The sequence below is a fragment of the Notolepis coatsorum genome (genome assembly GCF_963971535.1).
Source record: "Notolepis coatsorum genome assembly, chromosome: 2".
NCBI lineage: Eukaryota > Metazoa > Chordata > Actinopteri > Aulopiformes > Paralepididae > Notolepis > Notolepis coatsorum.
Genome location: NC_140166.1, coordinates 152,739,610 through 152,756,805, shown reverse-complemented (window position 1 = coordinate 152,756,805; position 17,196 = coordinate 152,739,610). Strand labels below are relative to the sequence as shown.

Here is a 17,196-nt window from a genome sequence, read left to right as displayed (position 1 = left end):
GTAAGAAAATTGGGCAGGATGTTCTGACCGTGGTGAGAAGTTCGTTCTATCATCGCAGAGCGAGGACCGAGAATAGCCAAGCGACTTGGGAAGCTCATCTATTACGATGATCTACTACTAGTTTGTCGCTCCCACAAAATAGTTGCCCACTGCCCCACTTTGGGTGATCATTGTGCGTCAACACGGATTTCAATGCCACGCTGTTTCCCTACCGGCATGAAGACAGTGCCATGAATAAACGTTTCACCTGGCCGCAAGCAGAACCGCTGACATTATGTGGTACCTCACATGGTACGTCACATGGTACGTCACATGGTACGTCTTATCGAGATAGAAGAGAAGACGATTACAGCAGGAGTTACAAAACCTTTATTTGAAAGACGACAGAAATGAGCTTCCTTGGTTAAAGCTCCTGCAAATCACCAGAGATACATAATTGGCCACTCACAACAGTCGCAATAGAACCATCCGCCAATGAAGTTGCTCGCTGTGTGTTTGTCGTGTTAGATCCGTACAATTGTGGGTTTTAATGCGGAGGCTTCATTCTAAATGACTGTACTCAAAGAACACAGTAGCCAGGTGGTGGTTATGACAGACGACTTGATAGATGAAACACACGTAACACGTAACACCTGTTCTATTATAAAACGGCACCATTGTGTAAGAAGCCTAGTTTTCCACAGGTAAAAGAAAGTGAATATTTTCTGAGGGTATGCATACTTTTGTATACTTTTTTACACATTCAGAAAGTATACTAAAGTTGTGTTAAAACCACAAGTTGTGCTTCCTTAGTGTGTTAAAAGTCATCCTTAAGATGTACTTAAATATATTGACATTATACTTTTCATGTATTGTTGTTTTTTTATGTGTACTTTGATGACACTTACAGCATATTTGTGTAATGACAAAATGACAAGCATACAAACGTGTACTTTGAATTAGTACATGAAAGCACGTATGAAGTATTAAAATACATGTATACCGGTAGTCTCAGAAAAGTACATGGGTAGAACTGAAGCTTATAACACACTTAATTTACTACAATTATACTTTCAAACTCATTTCCGAAGAAAGAAATCTTTACTGATACAGAGCAATAAAAAAATAAAAAGAATAAAATAAATAAATAAAAAGAGCAGACAGTAGTGGGAAGAGATTTGACTTTGCTGGTCAAATCAAATCAAATCAAATGTATTTGTAACGACCGTCAACACACGTTAATGTCCCCATGGGCCGGACACGTCTTCATTAAACAAGTCAAGAAGAAACATCACAATAAATCAAGAACAGACCAAAAACACTATGAAGTCCAATTTTTTTTTGATAAATGAATGCAACACTCCCAGACATACCCCACGCGAAGGTAAGGAAAAACTCACTAAAACCTAGCAATAGGAAAGAATGCACCACAGGGAATGTGGAGGAGAGAAAACTTAGAAGGGCCGTTCGGGGCGCTCAAGTAGCACACCATGTACCGCGCTGCGTCGCGGATCGGCCGACCCGAGTTCGATTCCCGGACCCGCCATTATTTGCCGAATGTCTTCCCCTGCTCTCTCTCTCCCGTTTCACCCTCACTGCATCTGTCGGTCATGTCTGACCAGGAAAAGCAATAAACGCAATTTTTTTTTAAAAATAAGGGCCGTTCAAGGGGGGATCTCCCTTCTTAGATGTTGGTGATAGTAGTGTTGCAGTAAAACAGGCGTGACAGTTGGTAGGCATGCACACATATGTGTAATGAAACACAGATAAGTGCATGCAATAGCAACTGAACATTTATGGTGGTATATCTGACCTCCTTCTTTCTAAGGACTTATCACTACAATTCTATTAACGTCCTACTATAATCAGGGACCAAGCAGCTCTGATATTATGACATAACATTTCATTCTCTTCTCTTCCACATGCTAAGCCTACTTCCAACTGTCATGCACGTTGCACTTATGTAAGAAGCCCATTGCCGGTTATTGAGGACCTCTTACCGAACGGTGGCACACATTACACATTTCTCTGTGACCTTCCCATTGGACCAACACACACACAAACACGCACGCACGCACGCACGCACGCACGCACGCACGCACGCACGCACGCACGCACGCACGCACGCACGCACACACACACACACACACACACACACACACACACACACACACACACACACACACACACACACACACACAGTGCCGTCTGGGAGAAATGCGAGGCCCTGTGCGAGTTTTAAAAGTTTTTTTTTTACAGTCAACATATTCTTAAATAATAGCGCTGCCAGAGGCTGGGCATACAGTCAACATATTCTTAAATAGTAGCGCTGCCCAAGGCTGGGCATAATGATACAGTCAACATATTCTTAAATAATAGCGCTGCCCGTGGCTGGGCATATGATACAGTCAACGTATTCTTAAATAATAGCGCTGCCCGAGGCTTAGTGGCAATGCACCTGTACAGTCGTACACCTGGCAGTAACAGGGAAAATGCATAAAACACCCCTGGAACCTGATAAACAAGCTTAAAGCCAGGTTAATTTTTCAAGCACGACATGCAGATTTGCAGTTTTGCCTTATTTGAATCGAACTCTATAAGCTTAGTACACACATCACAAACTGCACGATGCAACACACCGAGTGAGAGAGAGAGAGACACAACCATACACAGGCTCGAGCTGTCAGCAGCAGTGTTAGCCGTCCGCACCAGTGATATGCTCAAGAAAAAACTGGAAGTAGAGTGCATGCAAGAAATCTTCTGGACTGATTCAAGGGTTGTCCTGGGGTACATCAATAACGAAGCCAGACGGTTTCACGTGTTTGTAGCAAATCGCGTGGAACGCATCAAGCAAAGCACAGAGTCCACACAATGGAGGTATGTGGCGTCGGAAGAGGATCCAGCCGACCATGCCTCAAGAGGTCTCACAACAGAGACACTGATAGCCTCTAACTGGGTCCCCGGCCCAGACTTTCTTTGGCAGAAAGAGTTACCAAGTGGAGAAGACAAGGTGGGAGAGATCGCAGGTGACGACCCTGAACTTAAGAAGGCCCATGTGCTCACCACACGGGTGAAAAAAGTCTGGCCGCTGCTAGAGTGCTTACACAAGTTCTCAGACTAGTCCAGAATGGTGAAAGCTATTGCCAGACTTCAGCGCCATGTGAAAGAAATGAAAGGTCGCCAGCCAAAGTCCTGTGAAGCCACCAGTTTAGAGGAAAGGAGAGAAGCGGAGCTGACCATAATCAAGATGGTGCAAGAAGCAACCTTTTCACAAGACATACAGTTACTCCAGAGTCACCAGGAGACACCAGTCAAGGGCAGAGCCACTAATCTGCACCGGTTAGGTCCATTCCTGGATGACCAAGGCGTCCTCAGAGTTGGAGGTCGCCTAACGCATGCCGCCTTACAGCCACAGGTGAAGCATCCAGCGGTCCTTCCAAAGGACAGTCATGTGTCTGGGTTACTCGTCAAGCACTATCATGAGAGAGTGCACCATCAGGGACGAGGGATGACCATGAATGCACTCCGATCCAATGGCACATGGATACTAGGCTGCAGCAAGGCAGTATCATCCCATATCTACAAGTGCACTACGTGCAGGAAGTTCCGAAGATGCACGGAACAGCAAAGAATGGCAGACCTCCCGGAGGAACGAATGGAAACAGCTCCGCCATTCACCTACTGCGGGATGGACTGCTTTGGACCATTCTACGTAAAGGAAGGAAGGAAAGAGCTAAAGCGTTACGGATTGTTACTTACCTGCATGTGTTCCAGAGCGGTTCACATTGAAATGCTCGATGACTTGACCACGGATGCCTTTATTAACGCGCTGCGTTCTTTCATCGCCATTCAGGGAAATGTACGCCAGATAAGAAGCGATCAAGGAACAAACTTCGTCAGAGCACGAGGCGAGTTCGCTAAAGCACTTAAAGAGATGGATCCGGAAGAGTGCAAGGAACTTGGATGCGAGTTCATCCTGAACACCCCCGCGGCAAGTCATTTGGGGGGTGCCTGGGAAAGACAAATACGCACCATCAGAAGTGTCTTGACGGCCATTCTAGCGCAGTCAGCCACACAACTTGACTGCTCGTCTCTACAAACGTTCCTATATGAAGTCATGGCGGTGGTAAACAGCCGACCTCTGATTGCCTCAATGATGCATCTAGTCCAGAGCCTCTGACACCAAACCACATCCTGACCATGAAGTCCACAATCCTCGCTCCACCGCCCGGAAGGTTCGTCAAGGAATATCTGTACCTCCGCAAAAGATGGCGGCGAGTGCAACTCTTAGCCAACCACTTCTGGACAAGATGGAAGAAGGAGTACCTCACGACACTCCAACAGAGACAGAAGTGGACCAAGGATCGTAGGAACGCAAGGGTCGATGACATTGTACTCCTACAGAATGATGCCACACCACGTAACCAGTGGAGGATGGCGAAGGTTATCGAGGTGTACCCAGGGAGAGATGGGAGAGTGCGAAGACTTAAGTTGCTTATCAGCGACTCCAACCTTGATAAGAAAGGAAAGCGCATCTCCACACCAGTCCACCTGGAGAGGCCCATCCATAAGACGGTGACGCTGGTGGAAGCAGAATGAAGTCTCTTGCGCCCTCTTATCTTTCTCTATATCTTTATCTTTCTCTATATCTCTATCTTTCTCTATCGTTCTCTCTCCCTCCAGGCGCAGGCTGAGGTGATTCGTCCTGTGGAGGCCAAGAACCATAGTTATTGTAGTTATTGTTTTACGTTCTAGGCAGTATGTTGGCAGTTATTGTCTCTAAGTTATAGTAAGAATCATATACAATGATGATTATGTTGCCTCCGTGTCCCAGTTTAATTCAAGTTAAGCGTAAGTATGATACAACCGGCTAGAACAGGCTAGAACATTCTGGAACGGTCTTGATGCTTGATGATGTCACAGTGATGTCATAGTAGTACCGGCTAGAACAGGCTAGAACGTTATGGAACGGTCTTGATGCTTGATGATGTCACAGTGATGTCATAGCAGAACCTTCTAGAACTGCTCGCAGGGAGCTATATATAGGGAGAGTCGACAGGGTCTAAAGCTCGCCCTGATCTCATTCAGGAAATAATGTTGGTTTTATATAGGATTGCGAAGGCAGGCTGGTCAGTGGAGTTTTGTTGGGTCCCGGGGCACGCTGGGATTGCGGGAAATGAGATGGCTGACTCCCTTGCCAAACAGAGCCTGGGAAGGGAGGAAGAGATAGGCATTTCAATGGGAAGAGTAGAACTTAGAGAGAAGATAAAGAAAGGAGTTGAGGCTGAGTGGCAGGCTGAGTGGGAAAGGGGGACCAAGGGAAGGCACTATTTCTCTCTGCAGCCTCGGGTCAAAATCAAGGTGAATGGATATGGGTCGAGGAGTGATAGGGTGAAGATGTGTAGATTGAGGCTGGGACACTGTGGGTTGAACAGAGAGGGAAATCTTTTATAAAAGTCTGGTAGAGTTGGGAGTCTCTTCCTTCTCTCTTAAATCTTTCTTTGGCATGGATAATGAGAACCACCAGCTGATCACAGAGGCAGTGCTGACATTTCTGCATGCTTCAGAGTTGTACCAGAGGATATAGCGTTATTGTATTTATTAGTATTGGACAGGCAAGAGGAGCAGAGAAGAAGGAGATAGTGTGTTTTGAAGATGAGAAGAAGAAGAGGGTAAACAATCAAAAGTTGGTTTACCAGAGGCCTAACTATGGCACACCACTAGCGTAGTATAAGAACTGAGGAGGGCAGTAATACGCCTGCGGGAAATTCAAAAGAAGAAAGAAGAAGAAGAAGAAGAAGAAGAAGAAGAAGAAGAAGAAGAAGAAGAAGAAGAAGAAGAAGAAGAAGAAGAAGAAGAAGAAGAAGAAGAAGAAGAAGAAGAAGAAGAAGAAGAAGAAGAAGAAGAAGAAGAAGAAGAAGAAGAAGAAGAGCTCATCAAAAGAATTGCGGAGGGCAGTAATACGCCACGATGCGTCTACACTGCCGGAAATTCTAAAGAAGAAGAAGAAGAAGAAGAAGAGTTTGTTCCTTCCCATCGCCACCACAGCCGCAAGGAGCCACAGACACCAGCCAGTCCCTAATTTCCTCTCGTATTGCATGCAGCCAACAAGGTACGTTTGGGCTCGTAAAGGTGTGTCATTATGTATAGGCCGGCCATGTAGCTCGGGCGCTAGCTAAAGGCTTGCTACGCAGCCATGATTGACGGCCGTAATGTGCTTGTAGGTTATGTTCAGTGGGTTAACAACATTGCAAAGACCGGCGCAACTCCGAGACAAGTAGAGATAATATGTATGTTGTTATGGTTTGACCTGTGATTTATTGTATTTCCTGTATGTGTTCACAGTTTTCACGGTTCGGACTAAAGCGGTTCTTTTCGGACTGAAATAAATCCAATCAGTAAATATCAAGAACGTGTTGCATCATCATTGCAGTAGAGTGAGTTACAGCAACATCCCCATCCACCCACCCACGCACAGCACAGCAGGTTGGCTGGTCAGGGAGGCCACCTGTTAATCGAAGGGTTGGCCGGTTTGATCGCTGATGCCGACAGTGCAGAGAAGTGGCCCTGAGCCCGGTGTATAATGTTATTAATATTATTAATTATTATATTATTATTATATTACCAACCTGCTGCTCTGAGGACAGATACTGAGAAGCTAAGATTATTAGCTGAAAATACTGTGACTCAATGTATTGTACTTGCAATATTAGATCATTGCGGTTGTGTATATCCTTGTAAAAATAAACCCTCACACACACATGCGCACACACGTACACACACACATACTGTGATACAGTCTCCACTAAAGACATTGGGCCTCATTCATGAAATGTTCTTAACCCTTGTGGCTTCCTAAGGATTTTGACACTCACTGGGCTTAAGAGATGAAATGATACATCATGTTTAAAGCCATATAATTTTAACTGTTTACTATTTAAAAAATAAATAAAATGCCCCATGATTAACATTAATAGCCCAATCTCAAGATATCTGTAACAAATTACAAATATTTCCGAATTTTAACCACTTATATTTGTGTTCGTTTGATACCAAGTCTGTTTTTATTGAAAAAATTCATATTCATATCCATATTCATCATATTTATATAAATTTTAGACACCATATTACAGCGTGTGAAAAATGGACAAAATTCCTGTGAATAAGAATCTTCCATTATAAAAAAGAAAGGTTGACTATTTCGGTCAGAAATAGCGGTCAGAAATAGCCGTTAGTAAGCGTTAGTAAGCACCGGTTAGTACTAATCTATTACTAAAAGGTATGTTTTTTTTTTTTTAATGCCTGGTGTAATTATTCTGTTTATTTATCGATATATGATGTGAAAATTAGAGATCAGAGATAAAAAATAATAAGATGGTGGTTAGAATACTCAATAATACGACTATGTTATGGCTATCCTGGAAGGAAAACAGAATAGTTCCCACAACCATACAGTATATGTTATGGCTCTGTAGGAACACACATCGTGTGACCCACAACACATGGACAATAGGATAGAATACTTATTGTAATACAGCCTGTATAATGACAAACATTTTCCACCACAATGAAGATGAGGCCAGCGGTGCCACAGAGCTTGAATGAATGAATGAATAGTTAATTTCAGTCTTTGTTTACAACAAATCAAAAACACACTTGTGTGGACTTACAAAAAGAAAAAATCACAAATGTACATATTCAAAGTAAGCTCACATACAAAATCTCAACTCAATGACCGAAAAAAGGAAGCACATGCTTATTTTTTGCCTATCCTTTACAATTCTTAAAAACAAAATATATTTATAATATTAAAAAAACTTAAAATATGCTGCATTTGACCCCTCCTAACTATCTAGGAGCGGCATGGCGGCCGACACAGCATGGCTCCCTGTGGACCAACTCCAGCTGTAGTACTGGCACCTTGGGCCAAGGTCAATGGCAGGGCTACACCTCGCATTAGGGCTGACCCCGATATTATAATCTTATCATCATTAAAATAATTATTTTATAATAAAAAATTTAAAAAAGAATTTAATCATTCTTTCCAAAAGCAAAGAGGCCTAGAAGCGTGGGTAACGCTAATGGCGCACATACCAGCAAGGCTAAAAAACGGGCACAGAGGCACTGAAAGAGGATTTCACACACTAGACATATCAAGATGTATCCATCAGTGGACCAATTGCATGCTTTCGCAGAGGACAAGAAGCCTTCAGTCGACTTCTTCAGACATTAAGCACCCCCACAGCCCAAATAGAATGAACCCCCCCCCCCCCCGTCGACTATCGGCAAATGTCGGCCAATCAAAGTCGACTATACAAATCCTTAGTCGGGGACAGGCCTACCTCGCATATATAATAATAATAATAATAATAATAATAATAATAATAATAATAATAATAATAATAATAATAATAATAATAATAATAATAATAATAATAATAATAATAATAATAATAATAATAATAATAATAATAATAATAATAATAATAATAATAATAATAATAATAATAATAATAATAATAATAATAATAATAATAATAATAATAATAATAATAATAATTCATTTTATTTATGTAGCGCTTCTCATGGACCCGAAGTCGCTGACAGTAGGCAGAGTAACATAGTAAAAAAAGAAATAAAAAGGAACATAAAACCATGGGGGAAACAGGGGAAAGCAGCATGAGATAACACAGAAACATAGAGCAACATAGCCCCTTTTGTGACTGTGATGCACGCCAACAAGGTTTGGCCATGTGAAACCACAGTCACTTGCTCCTCAATAGCAAACCAAGCAATGTTGAGCATGAAGGACTGGTTCTGGCCGAACCGTTCATTATACAAGTATCACAGCGCTGTGATTAGCTTCTTCTCTTCTTCTGCTTTGTGACATGCCTGGTGCGCCCAGCAATCACAGCGCTCCGGCATGTCACAAAGCGGAAGAAGAGAGTAAGCCATTTTGATGCAACACTGACCTCTGTGATGTTTACATGTTTATAAAAATTATTTAAAATGTTTATTAGCAACGCAGAGATTTCAAACCATCCCGTATTTTTGTCCGAAACCCTCGTGCAACTGTGAGTACCTTTGAAATTTCTCTGTGATACTTGTATAATGAACGGTTCGGCCAGAACCAGTCCTTCATGCTCAACATTGCTTGGTTTGCTATTGAGGAGAAAGTGACTGTGGATTCACATGGCCAAACCTTGTTGGCGTGCATCACAGTCACGAAAGGGGCTAAGAGCAACAGTAACAAACATCAATCAGGGGCGAGAGAAGGCTAAGGCTATCACAGGCTATGGAGGGCTTTGAAGGTGAGGAGTAGTAAGGAGTATGTCTCTTTATGACCCCCCCCCCCCCCCCCCCCCCCCCCCTGTGTACGCAGTAGAGCACCATGAGAACAGTACAGTGTGTTCCGCGGTGCGGCAGGGACATCGCTCTCGCCTTCAGATTGCCTTTGATTGGATTTCTGAGGACCACTGTCATCCAATTTAAAAGGCACAACTGTCACACCGTTGCCGTTTGCAATCTGCCCCGTAAATGTATTTACACTTGACTTTTCACATAATGCCCTTCAGCGCCAAGGTTCTCTCGCTCTACATGGCTCGCCCCGGCTTGTTCTCATTCACACGCCGTGTGTAAGACAGAAAGTATACATCAAATTGGATTAGATTCAACGGTATTGTCATACGGTATAAGAAGTCGACGTCTAACCAGAGTGGAAATGTAACAGTAAAATGCATTAACAATATACAAATTAACAATATATAAACTGGAATATATATATACTGTATATAAATTAGTACTACTAAGTAATAATGCTAATGTGTTACAGTATTATTATGTACAGTGATACAGATGTAAAAAACTATTAAGTAAGTCATACTTAAGTGGTATAACTATAAGAGTAGGTAAGGGATATATACAGATATAGATATAGTATATACTATACACTACAGTATATATTACACTATATACTATACTATACACTGTATATAGTGTACTATATTACACTATATTATATACAGGTATGTATACAGGTATGTGAACAGTAATATTATGCAGGTATGGGGGGACAGTGGCTCAGGAGGTAGAGCAGTCGTTCAATTCCCACTCCTCCCGGGCAGTGTTTCCTTGAGCAAGACATTTAACCCCTCACTGCTCCTGATGAGCAGGTTGGCACCTTCTTTTTATTTTTATTTTTTTTATTATCTTTTTCCCCCTCCTTTTTCCGATTTTTCTCCTTATGCCAATTCCCAACCCCCTTCCTGGTTGTTGCGCACTCCCCCCTACTGTTGGTCCGGGAGGCCGGAGACTGTCACATGCTTTTCTCCGACGCATGTGCAGCCAGCCAGCAGCCAGCCTGGCAGCGCAGATTCTCACCGGGAGAGTGTAACGTGTGGAAGGTCACACTACCTCCCTCCAGATCCTACCCTCGCTGTGCAGGCGCCCCGACCGAACTGTAGGGGTCGCTGTCCACAACGCCCAGGACCCACCCATCAGCTTTCCCACCCCTAACACTGCCAATTGTGTTAGTGTGAACGACCAGCCAAGCTGATAGCAACGCCGAGAGCTGGATTCGAACCCATCGTCTCCAGCGTTGATGGCGAGCACCTTGCCCACTACACCACCTAGCCACCCAGGTTGGCACCTTCAATGGCCACCTCCGCCGTCGGTGTGAGTGAATGGGTGAATGTGAGGAACAAATTGAAAAGCAAGGTGCCAACCTGCTATATATATATATATATATATATATATATATATATATATATATCACATAATCCATATCACAAACTGTAGAAGAATTGCATTGTTTTGGAATTTGTCTTCAGTAATTTCTTTGACTGAATGTCCACACCATTACAGTATTAAAGAAGCATTGCAGTACCCACACTGTCTTGGTTTTTCATTCATTGGAACATTTCTTGCTTCTGTTAAACAAGATAATCTATGTGCCTGTGTGTCTGTGTGTGTGTGTTTGTTCATGTTGATGCTTCCGCACTGATGGACTGGCTAGAAGAGGAAAGATATGCTGAAAATAACACACAAACACACATACATACACACACACAAACAGACATACACACACACACACACACACACACACACACACACACACACACACACACACACACACACACACACACACACACACACACACACACACACACACACACACACACACACACACACACACACACACACACACACACACTTATACACACTTATACACACACATACACTGTAAAAATGATCACAAGTTGACATTTTTGCTTTTACTTTTAAATTTTTTGTATCAACTGAATAATAGAGTGAATATTACACACCATGTTTACAACACTCCTGTTTAGTTGACAACATTGACAACAACAACAACAACAAAAAGCCAATGTGAAAATGTTCCAGTACTTGAAAATGTTGAGATAACATTGTTACAAGTAAGATAAAACAAATGTTGTACAGTGCAGCCGATAGAACAACATGGCCTCCCTCAGTGTTGTCATCGATGGGGGAAGCAATCACTTATCCTGACTGATGAAAATAGAAATGATGCTGGGGATGGGGGAGGGGGGCTTGTGTGATTTGTTTATGTTGTTGTAATTGCGGGAACACTTTGGGGTTTCTGATAAATATATGGCAGCGCCGGCAACAACATATCATTTAATGTATCTTGTGAATGAGCTGTAAAAGACTGCTACTGGAAAAGAACCACTCATCAGAGACCAGGAAGGTGTGTGTGTGTTGGTATTTGTATGTGTGTGTACGTGGGTGTGCGCACACGCATGTGAGTGTGTTGGGTGATAAAGACAAAACTTGACTACACAGTGAATATCAGGAAGGCAGCAGGACCGGACGGTATCCCCGGCCGCGTCCTAAAAGTCTGTGCCGACCAACTGGCTCCGGTATTCACTGACATATGTAACCTGTCCTTGGAACAGGCTGTCATCCCCACCCCTCTGAAGAAGTCCACTATTATCCCTGTACCCAAAAAATCCAAGCCTGCTTGCCTCAACGACTACCGCCCTGTAGCTCTCACCTCCATAGCCACGAAGTGCTTTGAGAAGCTAGTAAAGGGCTACATCTGCTCCTCCCTCCCCATCAACCTGGACCCCCTGCAATTTGCACACCGCCCCAACAGGTCCACGGAGGACGCCATAGCCCATGTGCTGCACACAGCAGCATCACACCTGGACAAGAGGCAGGGGAACTATGTGAGAATGCTGTTCATCGACTACAGCTCAGCATTCAATACCATAGTCCCCATCCAAACTCATAGCCAAGCTCAGGGACCTGGGCTTGAACTATGATCTCTGCCAGTGGGTCTTGGACTTCCTGACGGGCAGACCCCAGGTGGTGAGAGCAGGCAACTGCACTTCCTCATCCATCACTCTCAACATAGGGGCCCCCCAGGGCTGTGTTCTGAGTCCCCTCCTCTACTCGCTGTACACACATGACTGTGGCACAGCGGAACAACAACACAATCATCAAATTTGCTGACGACACAGTAGTGTTGGGCCTGATCTCTGCAAACGACGAGAGGGCCTACCTGGAGGAGGTCAAGGTTCTAGCGGGATGGTGTCAAGAGAACAGCCTCTCCCTGAACGTCAGCAAAACAAAGGAGATGATTGTGGACTTCAGGAGGTCGGGGTCAGTGACTACAGCCCCCTCAGCATCGACGGGGCACCGGTTGAGAGAGTGAACAGTTTTAAGTACCTCGGAATTATCAAAGACTCCAGCCACCCAAACAACTGCCTCTTTGAACTGCTGCGGTTAAGCAAGCGATACCGGAGTCTCATGGCAAGCACAGAGAGACTCAGAAGAAGCTTCTATCCCCAGGCCATCAGGATGCTCAACGAACAATAACACAACCATCAAATGCACTCACAGCACACACATCCACACGCACACACTCACTTTAAACAAACAACTCACTGCAGCACCCACTTTACCCACTTTAGAACACCTAAACACACTTTATATTTATTGGTAAAGAATTTGCACTTCTCTTTTTTAAATCTGTAAAATAACCTGTACCTGAATGTGTTTTTACAGAAACTGTAAATGACTGTACCAATTTATTCAGATTACAATAATCCCACCTCATGTAATCTGCTATTTAACCAACCCTGTAGTGCAGTGGATTTAATGCATTTTTTTTTACAAAGCTCCGCTAATCATCTGCTTCATTTTATCTCTCTAGATGGCTTAGCTGCCTTCCGGGCTTTCCTGAAGACAGAGTTCAGCGACGAGAACATTGAGTTCTGGATGGCCTGTGAGGATTATAAAAAAGTCAAGAGCTCGGGGAAGATGGTGACGAAGGCCAACAAGATCTACCGGGAGTTCATCGATATCCAGGCACCCAGAGAGGTGTGTGTGTGTGTGTCTGTGTGCATGTGTGTGTGCGTGTGTGTGCAGGTAAACTAGCATGTTGTCCATGTGCGTATGTATTTTATTCTTTATATGTAAATAGAAACAATATATATATATCATTCAGTGAATCTTTATTTCAACTAAGAAAACCTTTGAGGACACGCCCTTATTTGCAATGATGTTGAGCATACAAACGTAACAAATACATTGATAAATACAATAACAAATAAACAATACAATATACAATAAGTGCAATCATAATATAAATGTGTACAATACATTTAAACAATTATAGATTATGGTGGAATGGTTGGGTATCAAGGATTTAACAGGTGGGTTTTGAGGCGCGATTTGAAGGTGGAGAGTGTGTTGTGTAACATGGCATCTCTGCTCTAGAGTCTTCTTTCTCTGCTTCACGTGAAGTAAAATCTACTCTAGAAGTGAAACTGAAAGTATACACCGGTGGAGGCAGTAGGCAATTAATTTACTCAAGTGGATTCCTGAACACAGAGTATTCACTGAGTATAACTTAAACAAAATAACTTAAAATAAAATTATAATTTTAAAAAAATGAATAAAGTGTGCATGAAATAATAGGGGAAAGAAAAAGTTAGGAACTTGTTACATTCACCCACACAAAGGCTGAGGACTCACACCCCCGCCCCCCCTCTCTCTCACACACACACACACACACACACACACACACACACACACACTCTCCCAGCTCTTTCTCTCTTGCCCCTTCCTCATCTCTCTCACCCCCCCTCTCTCTCACACACACACACTTTGAGTCAGAAACAAACATAGTATCAATGAGAGTATCAATAATACACCTGAGTGAAGTCTAGTAAAAACATTTAAAATAATAAAAAAATAAATAAAAGGAAATGTAAACGTTAGGTTGCATAACATTTTTTTAAATAATTTTTAGTTTTTGACAGCCTTAATATATATATATATATATACAGTATAAGTTATCATTAATCTATCCATCTATTCTCTAGTTGTGCTGCAGCAGCTGTGGACAGTTCCTTATTCCCTTCCCTCTGTCATTAATATCAAAATGAGGATATTACTGTTTCATTTAACAGATGCAGCGAAGCAATTCCTCGTACATTCTAATCCACACGACGTGCCAGTGACATGCAGTAAAACATCCAGTGACATGCAGCCTTTTCCCCCCGCGGCAGGTCAACATTGACTGCGGCACCAGGGAGAGAACCAGGCTGAGCCTGCGGGAACCCACCCCCACCAGCCTGGATGAGATCCAGGCCAAGGTGCACAGCCTCATGGAGAAAGACTCATACCCGCGGTTCCTCAGGTCCAACATGTACCAGGACATCCTGAACAGAACTCACGCACAGAGCCAGCGGAGGTCCGTCTGACCCCCGTCCGGCGTGGACCCGCACATGGGGGGGGGGCGGCACGGTGGCGCAGTGGCTAGCGCTGTTGCCTCACAGTGGGAAGGTTCCTGGGTTCGAACCCCAGCAGGGGGGCCTTTTCTGTGTGGAGTTTGCATGTTCTCCCCGTGTTTGCGTGGGTTTTCCTCCGGGTGCTCCGGTTTCCTCCACCATAAAAAGACATGCATGCTAGGTGTATCCTGCCCTTGACCAAGGTACCGGCACTACAACTGGAGTTGGTCCACCAGGTGCCACACTGTGTGGCTGCCCTCTGCTCTGGCAGCCCTTCATCACCAGGGAATGAAACTAACTGTATCGCCAACCAACCACAGTTGCGAGAGGATTCAGTATTTATCAGACTATTCCCTTAGCTGCCAACATGTATGTTTAGAACAGGACAGGACCGATTATAGTAGAGTAGAGTAGAACAGAACAGGCTATGGTACCTGTCATGTGGCTATTGTAGAATTGACATACTTTGGTAACACTTTATAATACAGCCCACGTTGTACACTGTAATTGCACTGAACTTATGGTGTAACTACGTATGAATCCATACATATACTGTACATATATATATAAAAATATATACATATATAAAATATTTACTGGCTCCTCCTACTGGTACAGCAGAAGAAAACAAGACACAAGGAACAATTGTGGATTTAGAGTAATTTCCCCGACATTTACCCTGTATGTGAATGCAGCTGTACCTACATTTAAAGGGGAACTATCTTATAAATGGCCTTTTTGAGTGTTTAGCATTGTTTCCTAGCTATGTGAACTTATATTAATATGATCTATGTCTCAAAATTCTCATATTGGCGCATTCTTCCAATTCTCCTCTCACAATATTCACCCTCACTGAACTGAGTCATTTGAAAATGTGCGCGATATGTGATGTCAGAGAGACACCGCTGCATGTTAATGTTCAGGCGACGACGCCGCTGCGCAGTGGTTTAGGAGCCCAGGCTCAAAACGGCTCGAGATCTTGAGGTAGAAAAATGCTGTTTTTGAGGACTTGATTAGAAATACAAAACAATGAATAAAAAAAATATATATATTACAGAGGTGTTCCATAGACTCACAGGAATTGTGTAAAAGTGCCCAAATAGTGAAAGAAATAGTAAAATAGTTCCCCTTTAAGTACCAGTAAGAACCGGTAAATATTTTACAAGTACAAATTCATATAAGGTGTTACCCATTCATTTTTTTTACCAACATTAAGGCTGGTAGCTGTTGTTAATGTTAACCTCTGAATAACTCACCAACCCTTTTACACTATATCTGAATTTACTGTGAAACTGCAAAGGACTGGAGCGGTAGGCCTACACGCTTGGCCGTTTCCAGCTTTGTCTACTGTACCTAACGACTTTGATAAAACCGCATGTACGTGTAACTCATTTTCGAATAGCACATGTCTCGGTCGGTCGTGTTATTTGTACGGAGGTGGGAAGTGGACATGTTACTTTACCTCTGCTCGTCTTCAGTTATTACATAAACAACCACTATTTTACCAGGGTCATTCGAACCGTCTGTGGTAGAGTCTGTGTGTTTACAAAGAATAGCACTGTAAGTGAACACTTATTCTGAAAACTGTCAAGCTAGTTTGCACTTAAGAGGTGTATGTGGGCCTATCCGCACACAACCCTGTGAGGAGTCTGTTCTCACTGGGAGCCTTCATGGCGTGGTCAGTGTTGATGCTGTTATGAAACGGCGTTGCTTCCTTCACTTTCAGTTCCATCCGTTCAGGGAAGAAGGACTTCATGCAAAATGTGGAGAACTGGTGGAAAAACTAAAATTACACTATTGCCATGTAAAGGTTGTTATGATCTCCACCAGGCGTTTATTATGTTGAGTACAAAGGTGTGTGTGTGTGTGTGTGTGTGTGTGTGTGTGTGTGTGTGTGTGTGTGTGTGTGTGTGTGTGTCTGTCTGTCTGTCTGTCTGTCTGTCTGTCTGTCTGTCTGTCTGTCTGTCTGTCTGTCTGTCTGTCTGTCTGTCTGTCTGTCTGTCTGTCTGTCTGTCTGTCTGTCTGTCTGTCTGTCTGTCTGTCTGTCTGTCTGTCTGTCTGTCTGTCTGTCTGTCTGTCTGTCTGTCTGTCTGTCTGTCTGTCTGTCTGTCTGTCTGTCTGTCTGTCTGTCTGTCTGTCTGTCTGTCTGTCTGTCTGTCTGTCTGTCTGTCTGTCTGTCTGTCTGTCTGTCTGTCTGTCTGTCTGTCTGTCTGTCTGTCTGTCTGTCTGTCTGTCTGTCTGTCTGTCTGTCTGTCTGTCTGTCTGTCTGTCTGTCTGTCTGTCTGTCTGTCTGTCTGTCTGTCTGTCTGTCTGTCTGTCTGTCTGTCTGTCTGTCTGTCTGTCTGTCTGTCTGTCTGTCTGTCTGTCTGTCTGTCTGTCTGTCTGTCTGTCTGTCTGTCTGTCTGTCTGTCTGTCTGTCTGTCTGTCTGTCTGTCTG

At 43.4% G+C, this 17,196-nt stretch overlaps 1 protein-coding gene across 1 annotated transcript in view; it reads left to right on the top strand.

Moving 5' to 3' along the window:
* Window positions 1-14,732, top strand: part of rgs8 (regulator of G protein signaling 8) — a gene marked incomplete at both ends in the record, with an annotated part of 58,496 nt that extends 43,764 nt beyond the window's left edge. The window contains 2 exons of the mRNA XM_084308005.1: window positions 13,178-13,344; window positions 14,538-14,732. Coding sequence (XP_084164131.1) covers window positions 13,178-13,344; window positions 14,538-14,732 — 362 coding nt within the window. The remainder of the gene's footprint in view (window positions 1-13,177; window positions 13,345-14,537) is intronic.
* Between the last annotated feature and the right edge of the window lie 2,464 nt (window positions 14,733-17,196).